The 13,856-nt window shown below is 38.4% G+C and overlaps 1 protein-coding gene across 1 annotated transcript in view; it reads right to left on the bottom strand.

Moving 5' to 3' along the window:
- The window catches only part of MYL2 (myosin light chain 2), a 198,039-nt gene extending 192,290 nt beyond the window's left edge, over nt 1–5,749 (bottom strand). Inside the window, exon 1 of the mRNA XM_044068632.1 lies at nt 5,612–5,749. Within this exon, the coding sequence (XP_043924567.1) occupies nt 5,612–5,614 (3 nt within the window). The 5' untranslated portion in view covers nt 5,615–5,749. The remainder of the gene's footprint in view (nt 1–5,611) is intronic.
- Nucleotides 5,750–13,856: the final 8,107 nt, after the last annotated feature.

Raw genomic sequence — 13,856 nt, 5'->3', positions numbered from 1 at the left:
ATATTGATGCATCAGAATTAGACCTAGCGGCAGTGTTATCACAGACCTTTGATGGTGAAAAACATCTCATATGTTTTTGAGTTGAAAAACAGATAGTCCACTGCTGAGAAGGACTGCCTGAAAACCAAGTAGTATCATCTTCATTAAAGTACAGCCTTCTTGGCTGAGAATTTACACTTGTTGCATATCATGCCCCACTGTTATGGTTGAATGGCTGGATAACAGGATGAGAATAAAAAGTATGTAAATGTATACTTTCTTTGCAGCCTTTTAAATGAAACATAGACTAGGTACAACCCACCATTATGCTGATGGTCAGTCTAGAACTCACAACAAATGGTCAATTGTGATCAATTTACTACCCTATTTGTTGGGACAGAAACAGTGAGTTTAAAGGTGGGGGTCACTGCAATATAACTTGGTAGTTCTCACTAGAATGATCAGAATGGTGTTTCAAAATTATGGAAATAGCATGAGCAAGTGTAACTAGAGCTGTTTCTCTAATAAATTATGTAAATATTGCGAAGACGTGCTGCAAAAATGAATTATTGCTTTAAATAATTGTGTGCCAATATGTATTAGGCAGAGAGGATTCCTGCATGGGTCAGTTAATAGAACTTTAGTAGACTAATGGTGTAATTAAGTGATGTATAAGACAGAGGGCTGTAGCCCTACAAATTCAGAGACACTGGCCTCTCTTAGCTGGGGGCATTCTATGCATGGAACAGAGGTTATGGGTAATGTTCTACAGTAAGAAGGGTCACTGTGGATTTTACCTCAGGAAACCTGGACATCTTACTATAGCAATAGCCCACGCCTGGGTGTGGGTAATGCTGGATTTACCCACGGTTGGCGTGGTTTGGTCCCGAGGGCGAAGCCCGAGGGACCAAACAAAGCCAACCGTGGGTAAATACAGCATTACCCACACCCAGAAGTGGGTTATTGCTATTATATGACATTATTTAAGAAAAGAAACTATCACTTTTCTTAAATAATGGCATAGTATAATGCCTGTTTACTGCCCTTCCGCAGATGTCTGGCATCCGCGGCAGTTCTGATGTATCAGAGCTGTGGGCAAAAGCAACGGAGAAAGCAAGATCTCCGTTGCTTTTTTTTTTAGCTATGTTAAATGGGTTTAACATAGCGAGACAATAAAATAAGCAACGGAGATGTCCGTTGCTTATTTTAACTGTCTCGCTATGTTAAACCCATTTAACATAGCTAAAAAAGCAACGAAGATCTTGCTTTCTTCTTTGCCTGGTTTAAAACCTGTCTCGCTATGTTAAATGGGCTTAGCATAGCGAGACAGCTTTAAAATAAGCAACGGAGATCTCCGTTGCTTATTTTAAAGCTGTCTCGCTATGTTAAACCCATTTAACATAGCAAGATAGTGTTTTAAAAGTAGAGTTATACTAATGGAAAAAAGTCCAGGCGACCGGACCTTTTTCCATTAGTATAACTCGATTTACAATGTGCACGCTGGCCAATCAGCGTGCACGTTTTGGGGGGGTCATGGTATAATATAAAGTAATCCAGAGAGAATAGTGTTTAGCTAGAAGTAGCTATGTACTGTGGTTATTAGTTTCTGCTCCTAAAGGCAATTACTGGATTTTGTGTGAAAGACTTTGTTCCTTTGTTTTGGGATTTTGGAACTTTGAAAGAAGATAATTTATATGATTTTCTTTGCCTATCATTACAGAAAGTTAATTTTCTTTGCTGCACTTGTTTGTCTGAGAAGAGTTTATACCACTGAGTTTTGTTTCATTTTACAATAAAACTGTTTATTTTATGAACTTGTGGTTTTGGCATATAAATATATCAGAATATGTAAAAGGTGTTTTTTTGTACAAGTCAAAGCTACAAATCAGATTCTGCCTATTGGTGTTTCAAATCGGTATGGAGCAAATACACATCATATCCACACAGCTGATATTGTCACTATATTTGCCCTTTAAGATTGTGCTTAATAACACATCCCTATGTGTATCTGATATATAGCCATCTGATCAACCTCTTACTGTTAAAATGTTCCATGGTTATTGGTTGTTGCACTGTTACATTAGCTAGTACTTGTGAATTGTCACATTGTTACACTCTTCCACTGGCTATTGATTGTATGTTGTGTTGTTACACTTTTTTTACTGGCTGTTGATTGAGAACTACCACAATATTTTTTCTTCCTAATGTGTACTAATGTATTTTTGTGACAAATATTTCCTATGTTCAATAAGTGATCTTTTGGAAAAGACATGGCAACAAAATTCACTGCTGGGGCTGCAGGGATGTATGGAAGTGAGTGTTGAATGTTGGCTGTCCTATCCTTGGGGATAAGGCAGTCCAGACTCACAACACTAAAACAGTGTTATAAGCCTGGTGGACTGCGTGCTGCATAAGCCATGTGCCACTTTGTTGGGGGGTTGCACATATACATAAGCCCACTAGAACCTCCCAAAGGCATTGATTGCAGAGCTCACAGGTTTACTAGAAGGTTGTGGAAGATAAGGCCCACTCCCTGGCAGCAGGATGATGTTGCACCATCATCCCTGATCTCCTAGTCAGCCCAAGATGTGAGTTGGGCTGAGCTTGGGGGAAGCTAAGGTGGGTGAAAGAGATGAAGGGCTGGTGGCAGTTGATGGTTAGCTTTGAGGAGGAAAAAAAAAGAAATGGCAGCAAAATCAAATGTTGCTTGCTGACTTGGTTCATAAAGTAAGTTTACCTTCTTTTTTAACCCACTTCATCTACTGATGTTGTAGTTGGTGTAGTTAACACTAAGTATTAGAATAATGTGACCCAGTTAGAATACTGCTGTTTTTCCTAACAGATTTAAATCAGTATTTTCTCTGTACAGGTGAATGGACAGGGCATGTTTCTAACTCTGTTTTAGCTTGACCACAGGAGACTGTCTTCTCCTGAGAATGTCATTTTTGACTTAACTTGTACCTCTATGTTTTCATGCTGTGTATCCTAATTCCAGTGTAACACCTGGTAGATGCATTTGGTGTCAGTTATGACAACTTAAACAAATTGTATGGATAAATCTGATTTTATGAGTTAAAAAAAGGCTTATAATGTCAGGCCATACTGGAGAAAGCATAATGCACATTTACCGGATTCTCTACCTCCTTTGTCCATTTAGTGTAAAATGTCATATATACCATCAGCGTATGGCTGGTAATAAGATTTAGGGGGAGAGCACTGGAGCTAGTGTATACTGAAGCATATTACCACATTGACTTTCTGCAAGGTGAAGCATCAGTGTGGAGGGCAGTCATGCCCACCATGGTCCCTGGTAATGAAGTTACCCGAGGTAGTGGCTAATGCTGATTAGCCATGTGGTCTTCCACAAAAATGTCTATGGTTGCCAATTTATGTTCAGAAAATTGCTCAGTTGTGTAAATTGCCACTTTCAGCTGAAAAGTATAACCGACCAAAAGACAACAGTCACCCACTGAAGTCAATGAAAGAAACAACGGATTGTTTTTGACCTGTGAATTGGTTTGTTTTTTTTATCTATTCACAGTTTGACTGTGGAGAGATGTATTGGTCTGAGAACATGTGAGAGGTGAGTTCAACAAAGTTCGGCATAGATGCATGGATGGGTATATGTGTGTGTGTGTGTGTGTGTGTGTGTGTGTGTGTGTGTGTGTGTGTGTGTGTGTGTGTGTGTCTGTGTGTGTGTGTGTGTGTGTGTGTGTGTGTGTGTGTGTGTGTGTGTGTGTGTGTGTGTATATACAACTGCATGCTTGCTGGTGAATGGGTGAGTATGTATGTGAGTCTGATGGATTGTGGAGAGTTGATAGTTACTAGATGTCTTTGTGTGTGTGTGTGTGTGTGTGTGTGTGTGTGTGTGTGTGTGTGTGTGTGTGTGTGTGTGTGTGTGTGTGTGTGTGTGTGTGTGTGTGTGTGTGTGTGTGTGTGCCTCTGTGTGTGTGTGTGTGTGTGTGTGTGTGTGTGTGTGTGTGTGTGTGTGTGTGTGTGTGAATGTTTGAATATGTATGCATGAGTGTGTGGGGTGCTTGTGCCAATGTGATGAATGGGCCACCACAGCACACTACCACTGTAAGGGGCTTTCAGGATGAGCTATATCAAAATGTGCTTCACAGACATGCAGATTAGCCAATAATGAGGTATTTGTCATTGAAGCAAAAGCCGTCTCTCAATTGAATTTTAAAAGGTCTCATAAACTGACCTATCTCTGGTAGGCAAGTAATATGACCATGAGGATGCTCTCTGAATCCCAGCAATTTGAGCATTAATGGTTAAATTGTTATACTTTAATTTATGTCCACCAGATGCTCACATTCACTGTCTCTTTTGCCATTCAAACCACACTGCTAAACTCTTGCCTTTCCCAAAATTTCAAAGTTTACAATTTATACTTGCTCATAAATTTCACATTACCTCTGAAATGTTTATTTTTTCCATTGCAGAAGATAGCATTTGGGGAAACTCACAATTTTCTCTTCCAGTCCCTTGTTGACTTCTATTCTTTATTTGTCTAGCTTAGGACTATAATAATACATATTCATCTGCAGCTGTGTCCCCAAACTTTTGGAATGCTGCACCAATTTCCAGACTATAAACCTAACATACACACTCTCCAAGTGTCACCACTTCAGCATCCCAGACAATGCACATTTCTAGAATGAAGACTTTATTCAGTACTAAAATAAAAAACTACAGATATGACAACTTAAGCATAAAACATATTTAGCCACTCTGGTGTTGTAACAAAAAGAAAATAAAGTTTGCAAAATGTAGTTTATTAAAATAAAACCATGGCAAATCTGGCTAGACTTTTTAATTTAGATTCTAGCTGATTTATTTAAAAAGTATATGGTGTGGTGTACATGAGTATGCCTGGCTACACCCCTGTTCATCAAGTCACTATCCTACCTCACCCCACCTGAATGACCCTGAGAATTTAATTAATTGTTAGTCTGCCTTACTAATCCCTTGCAGTGGGCTGAGTGATTGAATCATAATGAGGAAACATTATTGCTGTTAAGCAACAGTTAATTTAGTTTTTCATTTCTTATATAACTGGTAATGTTTTAAGATTTTATCTTTCTACAGTTCGTTTTAATAAATCGATTCAAACCACAACTGGACCCTCAGTGGCATTAATTTATTTGGTTTCATGTTTACAAATATCTCACAAGTTTATGTACTTTTGCAATGTGCCAATTAAAATTGCTCATGTTTATTTCACTTATTTTGCACTTTTCTAAGCTACAGAGATGTTCGCTCATGACTTCATAATGCTGTGCTACCACAGGAAGACATATTTTTATTTCCATGATTTAACTCTGAGACAGTATTCCAAAATCCTGTAATATCCATGCTAAACAAACACAAATCACACCAGATGCTACAAATTTTTAAAACACCAAGTAAAAAAACATTATCTGTATAATAAGCGTGCTTTACACCTTTGTGTAAAGAATGGATAACAGCATACTTTTGTTTTGATGTTAGTTGTTACTTGCTCTTTGTGTTATTTAAAAACAACTTAAATATCATGTGTTTTTAAAGTTAATAATTTTATTTATGTTTTGAATCTTAGTTTCAGCTTTGCATTTTTGTAAAAAGATACTCAAACTTTACTTACCATTGTTCTGGATAAATCTGCAGTACTGGAGTGCTTTAACAAAGTGAATCAAATATGTCTCTGTTGCTTGTGCTGCCTATTATTATAATATCTATATATGTGTACATGCTCCATAGGGCACCTTTATAAATAAACTTACAGCCATGTTTGGCTGCATTAAGTATGGGAGGTGCCTCTTAGATATTAACACACTATTGTCAGCTATTCAGTGTTATGACTTGCATTCACTTGGTGACATCTGAGACAAATGCCTTTGAAAGTTAAATAAATAACATATGCCAGGAGTGCACTGCATGGAAGATTGACAGAGACTTGGTAACAGCCTGATCTCACTTTCATGTGGCTGAGTGAAATATACATCTGCTATGCAGAGTCAAGAGAAATGGAGTGAAAAGCATACTGAGCCATTTTACTGGCTTATAACAAAGCTAGTAGAGCCTTATTTGTCACCATTCATATCTGTGATTCTCCATGTCTCACATTCAAGGGATCACAACTCTACTGTCACATTCACTGTATCATGTGGCACTGAGTATTTCACATTACAGTACAAGGAAACAATAAGCCTGTGAAAGTCTGGCCTTTAATTGTATTTACCATACTACTTCCTGTCTGTCCTTACCTTCCCTTTTCTCCACCTGTCCCATGCCTTTTTGGGTGCTTCATCTCACTTTTTTTGAAAGAAGTGGCACATTTTCTTTAATATGGCTTTCCCTTGTGTGACCCTACTATTGTCTAGTTCTTATGACTTGGATACACTGCCAGGAGAAGTACACTACTCCACCCATTACTTTATAAAAACGTTATATCCAAAGAGCAGAACCTGTGACTGCTTCTGTGGCATTATGGCCTTGCTGTTTAGTGTCTCTTTCCCAAGCTCTCACATTTACCTTTGCATTGTATTTATTTATTTACTTCATTTGTCTGTATTGACTGGGAAAGTATGAATGGGCAGAGCCCATTTTCAGCCGAGGTACAGGGAGAAAAGCTCCATCACAGTACATTTATATTAGCAAGTGAATTTCAGACAGTTCGCAGTAAAAACAAGTTACATTTCTTATGAAAAAAAAACACAATTACCATAGAGGTATATCTACAGCAAAGTGTTTATATCAACAATTATATGTCTATACAGTTCTTATAGCTCTAAAATCTTGCAGGAGGTAAATAGATTAATATTGTATAAGAGACGTTGTTGTAAAGAAGTCTAGTGTTCTTTCATTTCAGTAAAGAAAGGATTGAAAAGAGTTCAAGATATGTAATGAAGTAAGTTATAAAATTATGCTGGAAAGGGTATTTTAGTATTGTATAGGTTTGTAAAGAGTTCAAGAGTTATATTGAAGTAAATTATAAAATTATGTAGGAGGAGAGGGGAGATATTATTATTGTATAGGATAATAGAGGTAATAGCATATGATTGTGAGAGCATGGTATATGATTGGTTCTATTTAGGCTGCCTGTTCCAAATTGGTGTATTTAGAAATCTTATAACTTAGGTATATAGGGGATGCATGAAATGGGTAGACCCACAACATAGGTTCACTTGGAGGACATTTTAAGCTTAGCCAATTTGCTTTTTGGTGCTTGAATTAACATTTCCTGATTGGTCTTACCTATTCCACAGCTGATAATTGTATATTAGCCGTAGTGAGAATAACTGTGATCATACCATAGAAAATTTGAGAGAACCCAGGTAAGGGATGCAGCATTTAGGAACTGCCTCTATCCATTAGTGGCACAAGGGGCAATCCTGGAATACATTTTCTATTACCCATCCTTAGATCCAAGTTGCAATTTAATATGGACATGGATGAGCTTTGTTTTAATTGAATGGATAGTCTGTTCTGGAACAGGGGTGGCCTTTGTGATATATATCCATCTCTGCAAACCATTCAGTTTAGATACCTGGACTGAGTATTTCTGATGCCATTTGACTTGCTGATGTTCAGTAAGTCCATCAGCATTAGGTCGGAGGATGCCTTGTATGCCAGACACAGGTTGCCTCTAAACACTCTGTAGGATACTGAGTATAGTAATAAATCTTTGAGATGGTCCACACAAGACCTATTGTTTAGGACTTGTATCCTCTTAGTAAGGCATCTCTGTGGGTATTCCAGTTGTTGCATGGGTCTGGACAGATACATGCTGAAGTGGGCATTATACAAAATGATTGACCTAATGAGAGCTTTGTAAAGGGGGACAATAATATCTCTAGATCTAGTCGCAATCAATTTGTTTATAAGCTGTGCAGTATACAAAGACTTTCTTATGACTCTAGGCACATGTTGGTCAAAAGTTAGGTCACTGTACAAACAAGTTTCCAAATGCCAAACAACTGGGTCAGTTCTTAGGGGGTTTTGTCAGTTTGGCAGTTCGCTGGAATAGATGACTTCCCAAAAGATATGATAATGTATTTTTCTGAGTTTAGTTTCAATTCATGTTTCTGGTACCAGTTATTGTTTGGGACAAATCTTCTTGCATGATGGCTAAGTCATTTGGGCATTCAATAACTGCTCCTAGCTTGCAGTCATCTCAAACTTAGTCAGCCAAAACCCTTTCGTATTTCCTTTTACTTTTGAGGTGTATATGCCAAACAGAAAAAGTCTCAGCACCAAACCCTGGGGGACTCCATTCGTGACTGATCTCTTTCTAGAGGTAACTTCTCCTATTTTGATCTCCTGCATCCTGTGAGCAAGTTGGCAATCCAGCTAGTGATGTAAGTGTTTGCTCCTGATTATTTATCTTTTGTACTATACCTGAATAGGAGATTGTGTCAAAAGGCTTGGCAAGAAAAAGGTAATATGGTGTGAACTGTTTTACCTTTATCCATTGCTATGGTGACAAGAGTAAAGCTTAACATTTGCCCATGATTTTGAGCCTTTCACACTTTCTCCCAATTCTTGCTCTAAGAGGTTGAGAGGTCAGAGCATATGGTTGACTGTCCCTGATTTTGTGTCATATTTTTGGTCTGTTCCTCATAATATGTGTGATTTTCTGGCAAATTTATGAGGATTGCAAAACTTAAATAATTATAGATACTTGAGTTTCAGATTTCTAGACTTCATACCCTTCAGAAAATGCAGACTAATCGAAAATCTGTTATTCTAGCAACAAAGCATATAAGAACAATGTTATATTTAAAATCTGTCCCTGATTGTGGACCTTTGATCTTTATCCCAACCCATTAAGTTTTTGGCTTTATCCCTTGAGATATGAGGTTTTGAAGTTAAATATGAATTGTGAGCAAAAGCTGTCTACCACTTTCAAGCTTGACCTGTTGCATTTTTTAATTTGTTCAATTAAATAAAATAAAAGTGCAACAAAAACTGGGCAACTTGAAAAATAACAATAATGAATAACCTAACTGAAGGCTTAAAGTCAGGCAAGAAGCTTTAATAATTTTTTTATAAGCAGAATAAAAATCACACAGTATTTTTTTATTGTTCTTTTAAATAAATTAATGTTTCTGGCATGACTTTAAAAATGTAACAAAACTGGGACCAACTTGCATTTGTGAAAAAAAAACGAGTTAAGGCAAGGAAGAAACTGTATTAACTTCTTCTGAAAACACAGTAACAGTAGAATTAAAGTTATACCAGTTTCTTGCCTGCATTACGTCTTATTTTATCATCACCATCATCATTGTTGTCATTATTATTATTACGTTTACTGTTATTACTTCATAAATGACTGCCCAGAATGTACCTGGGTGGGCTGGGTGAACTGCTGCCACTTCAGCTGAGTTCCACAATCTACAGAACTCTACAGACATGTTCAACAATATGACTGTTATTAATTATTAATTATTAATTATTAAATAACAGTGAAAGTCATAAACTATCAGAAGGTAGAATGAAACAATGAAGTATCAGTTCCAGAAAATAAGCTCTTTCTTTCCATTATTGTCAAACACAGAACAAAAGTGCTTATTATTTTTTACAGCTGACACTTTGTTGTTCCATTCCAACTTCTGATCATTTGTAGTAAATAGTGCAAAATACCAGAGCTGGATCATGGTTAAATGGGGCCCTAGCAGGGTAATAGATTGCCCCCCACAGAGCAGACCCTCCTGCAGCAACTCCCTACTGCACCTGCAGCAGCCCCCACCCCAGCCACTCCAGTGTTCCATTACTTGGCTATTTCTCCTCATTTACCATAAACACTGTTCAAACCTGTCAGCATACATACCGTTTTCTTATTTACTTCTACAGTGATTACAGATATTGAAATAAAATAGCACAAACACTGATAACCATTTGCTAAACAAACAATACAGTCTCACAATGAAAACAGACTTAGCATGAGCAGAAAACTTCTCTGCCCTTAAAACTCACATTCATTGAAATGGCATGAAAACCCACATTCATTTTGCATCTGGCCAGTGGAGGACTAAGCTTACCTCTGGGCTGTTTTCAAACCATCGGCTCCTTACACATTTTTAGGACCATGCATACATGTATGCGAAACAAAATGTCAGCAAGTTCAGCCCTCTAGTGAAAGCACAAACCTCTTATTGCTTATCACTGACTTTTTAACCTCCTCTACTTGAATACATTTCAGAAAGTCTATGTTGTACTTCCCCTTAAGTAAATGGTAAGCTTGTCATCTGGGCATTGTTACCATAATTCCATCTAAGGTGTATTACTGAAATGCATTGGTCATAGCTTTGCATACTAGTGGCTCATTCCCATCTAAAATTTGTTTTGACAATCATGGCCAATAATTCTACCAACCCTGTGGCATCACTACATAAGCAGGTAGCCAGACTACAATCTACTGTATTGCTTTGTAGTTGTTTTGTGAGCTGTGTCATTATTTTTTCTCTGTATTCATTTTTCCTAGTCAGCATGAAGCAGTTCATTATTCTGAGAAAACAGCTTAAACAGACAAAAATCCATTTACAGAAGTTTGTCAGAAACTGTGTGATTACTGAAGCACAGAATGTTACTTTAAATTCAGAGATGCAGTGACAGCACTGAAGAAGCTATTTCTGTCTGAAAGAGTAGCAGTTTTCCTATTATTCAGATATGTCTATGGCACCGCTTTTTATAGCAGATTACTAGGATAATACCATGGTATTTCAAGTTTACAAGTTCACATTTTTGCTGAGGCATGATCTAAAATTACATAGAGAAGTTCACTGTAATAGAGGGAGCTGTCTGCACCTGTTAGGAACATGGTTAACACTGATAGGGTAGGGCTGCACTCTGCAGAGTTCTTATCTGGAAGGTTCTCAGCTAATAAAATGCCTTATAGCATCCATGTTGTCTTAAACATTGTAAAAGAAATTATTTAAACAAATGCTTGTGCAGTTTGTAAATACTTAATAAAACTACATGTAGCATGGATAGTATATGCCATAGAAGGGTCTAAACAGAAGAATTGTTATAGAAATGCAAGCTTTACAGCAGATAAAGACAGACTAGCCCAGCTCTTTTGCTCTTCTCTCCAGATACTAGACAAACTGTATCTTGTAGGTAGGCAGTGACAGTGGGCTGCCCCCTTCTATTCTATCCCAACAGCTTTATATCTGTCTTACACAGCCAGTGGCATAGTGAGGGTGGCAGGGTGCCATATGCCCCTGGGCACCATAATGGAGGGGCACCAATTACTTAAATGTCATGTAGACTACAGAAAGATCATGTGACTACAGACCCTGGGAATTATCTCTCCATTAGCCTGACGAGTCTGATATGTAAGGCTATGGAGAGCATCATTATGGACCTAATTAACAAGGATATAGGGAATCTCAAAACTCTGGATCCCACACAATCTTGTTTTGTGAAGGGTAGATCATGCCTGCTCAACCTGGTTGACTTCTTTCAGTCAGTCACCAGAGCTGTGGATGAGGACAAGGCAGTTCATACAGCCTATCTCGATGTGGCCAAGGCCTTTGATACCATTCCCCACTCAGGAATTATTGATAGACTCACCAAACTAGGCTTCAACCCCTATATCACTAGGTGGGTTGCAAATTGTCTCACAGATAGAACCCACAGTGTGAAAGTAGCAGACTCCAAATCAGACTGCCGACCAGTCACGAGTGGAGTCCCACAGGGATCGGTCCTGGGTCCTCTCCTGTTTGGCATCTACTTCTCAGAAGTCCAGGCCAACACAGGGGGACTCTGGCTGACCAAGTCCACCGATGATTGCAAGCTGGGAGCCATTATTAACTCCCCAGCTGATGTAGACATCCTACAGAAAGGCCACATTGAGACCAACAACTGGTATCAAAACTATGGCCTTAAGCTTAATGCCAAAAAATGGGTTGTCATTCCCTTTGGGAAAAACTCAGTTCCCGCTAATTAGCACATCAATGGTAGTCCACTGAACACTGAAGGCGTTATAAGAGATCTGGTGACACAGGTTGACAGCAACCTCCCCTCCGACCACCATATTTCCACCTTTGGTCAGAAAGTTCTTCTATGTGGTACATCTCATTACCAAGGGTTTTGCAACAAGGAAGAAAGAGGTCATCACCTCCGTCTACTCTTCCCTCATTACACCAGTCATCAAGTATAATGCCTCATTTGGCATGTACCTCACTAAATACCTGCAACAGCTGGAAAGGCCACAAAAGTACCTCACAAAGAGGATCCTAGGCCTTAAACACATGACCTACATGGACAGACTCAAAAAACTCCAGCTTTTCTCTGTCTCATATCATCTATTAAGAGGCGAGCTTGCTTGACTTACAAAGCCATGTCTGACCCAGCCCTGTTAGAAATGTTACACTTAAAGAAATCCCAATCCCTCTGCATCACACAATCCAGGGACCTCAACCTCATTACCACAATCAACAGAACATGCTGGAGGGACAGGTTTATAATCCAGAGACTGCCCATACTCTAGAATAGACTTCCCATACATGTGGACACTGCATACGTTGTACAAGTGTAGTCAAGTCCAAACATTTTTCTAGTAAAAATACAGCTTTGGTATTTGACATTAGATTTTTGGCTAACTGCAGTACTGACTGGATCATCTATTTAGCTACATGTTCTTGTTCAGCATTTTATATTGGGCAAACCTCTCGACCATTACGATTACGCATGACAGAATATGTTAGTGACATCAGAAATAAAAGACAGTCTAATGCTTTGTATAAGCATTCACTCATACATTCCACTGCATGTTTTGGATTCATGATTATTGATAGAGTATTAGGTGTTAGGACTAACAAAACTGGGTGGCATACCTTATTAAATAATAAAGAGAAAAAGTGGATTATTAAACTGGGTGGGTTGTTCCCACCTGAATTGAATGAGCATTTATGATAATCTAATCAATGACGTTTTTTAATATGACCAGGGTGTATATAATTATGCTTTGTAAGCTTAAAAAGTTTAACACTGAGGAAAGCTTCAGTAGCTGAAACCGGTCTGATTATCTTCTGTGGGGAATTATCTTTTTGGATTACCCCTATGGTGCATCAAAATCATTTTATTTCTACACTATATTGTGATGGCCTGCTGAAGTTTGACTTTGGCTTGTTCCTTTTGGGTCTTTGCACTTGTTGTAGTTGTGAGGACTTGCTTTGCTTATGGGACAGGTTCATAACCCAGAGACTGCCCATGCTCTGGAATAGATTTCCCATACATGTCAAGCAGAGCATCTCAGTGGCCCTTTTCAAGAGAAATCTTGATGAGTGGATGGGAAATATAAAGTTCACCCAGGGGGATCACTCCAGTGGCTCTACTTGATAGAGGCACCGGAAACTAATGGCATCATGATGCCAGGGCACTTCTATGGGCTAGGCTTGTAAAGGCTCCAGGGCCATTGGCGTAGTATACACATATGAACCTATGTGCAATCAGAGCACATACCTCCATAAAAAGTTCTCTTTAATTGTGTTGCATATGAATGTTTTTCAGTTATGAAATATATATTTTTTCTGCAAAATGAACATTGCTTTGTATACCTTCTATTGTAAATGCAATCAATTTGCAGAATGCATTAAAATTACTTTTTTATTATTATTGTTAAAAATTAGTATAAAATTGCAGTTGTTTTAATGTGCTTTTTGCATACAAGCTGAAGATCTTTCTAGAATCATGTCTTCACACTGGTCTCAGTGATGTTTCAGGGAAGAAACATATTACACAGCTGTGAGAACACGGTAGTTAGGGTGTCAGGCCAAATGTAGGGCCAGATTCAGGAAGGCTTACACGGAGTTCAAGAGTAGTGTAAGCCTCCGTGTAAGCCTCCTGATTCAGCAACAGCCCAAATCTCCGTGTAAGAGACA

The sequence above is a fragment of the Protopterus annectens genome, chromosome 4.part0 (genome assembly GCF_019279795.1).
Source record: "Protopterus annectens isolate FY-2018-M chromosome 4.part0, PAN1.0, whole genome shotgun sequence".
Taxonomy (NCBI): Eukaryota; Metazoa; Chordata; order Ceratodontiformes; family Protopteridae; genus Protopterus; species Protopterus annectens.
This window is presented reverse-complemented; position numbering and strand designations above follow the sequence as displayed.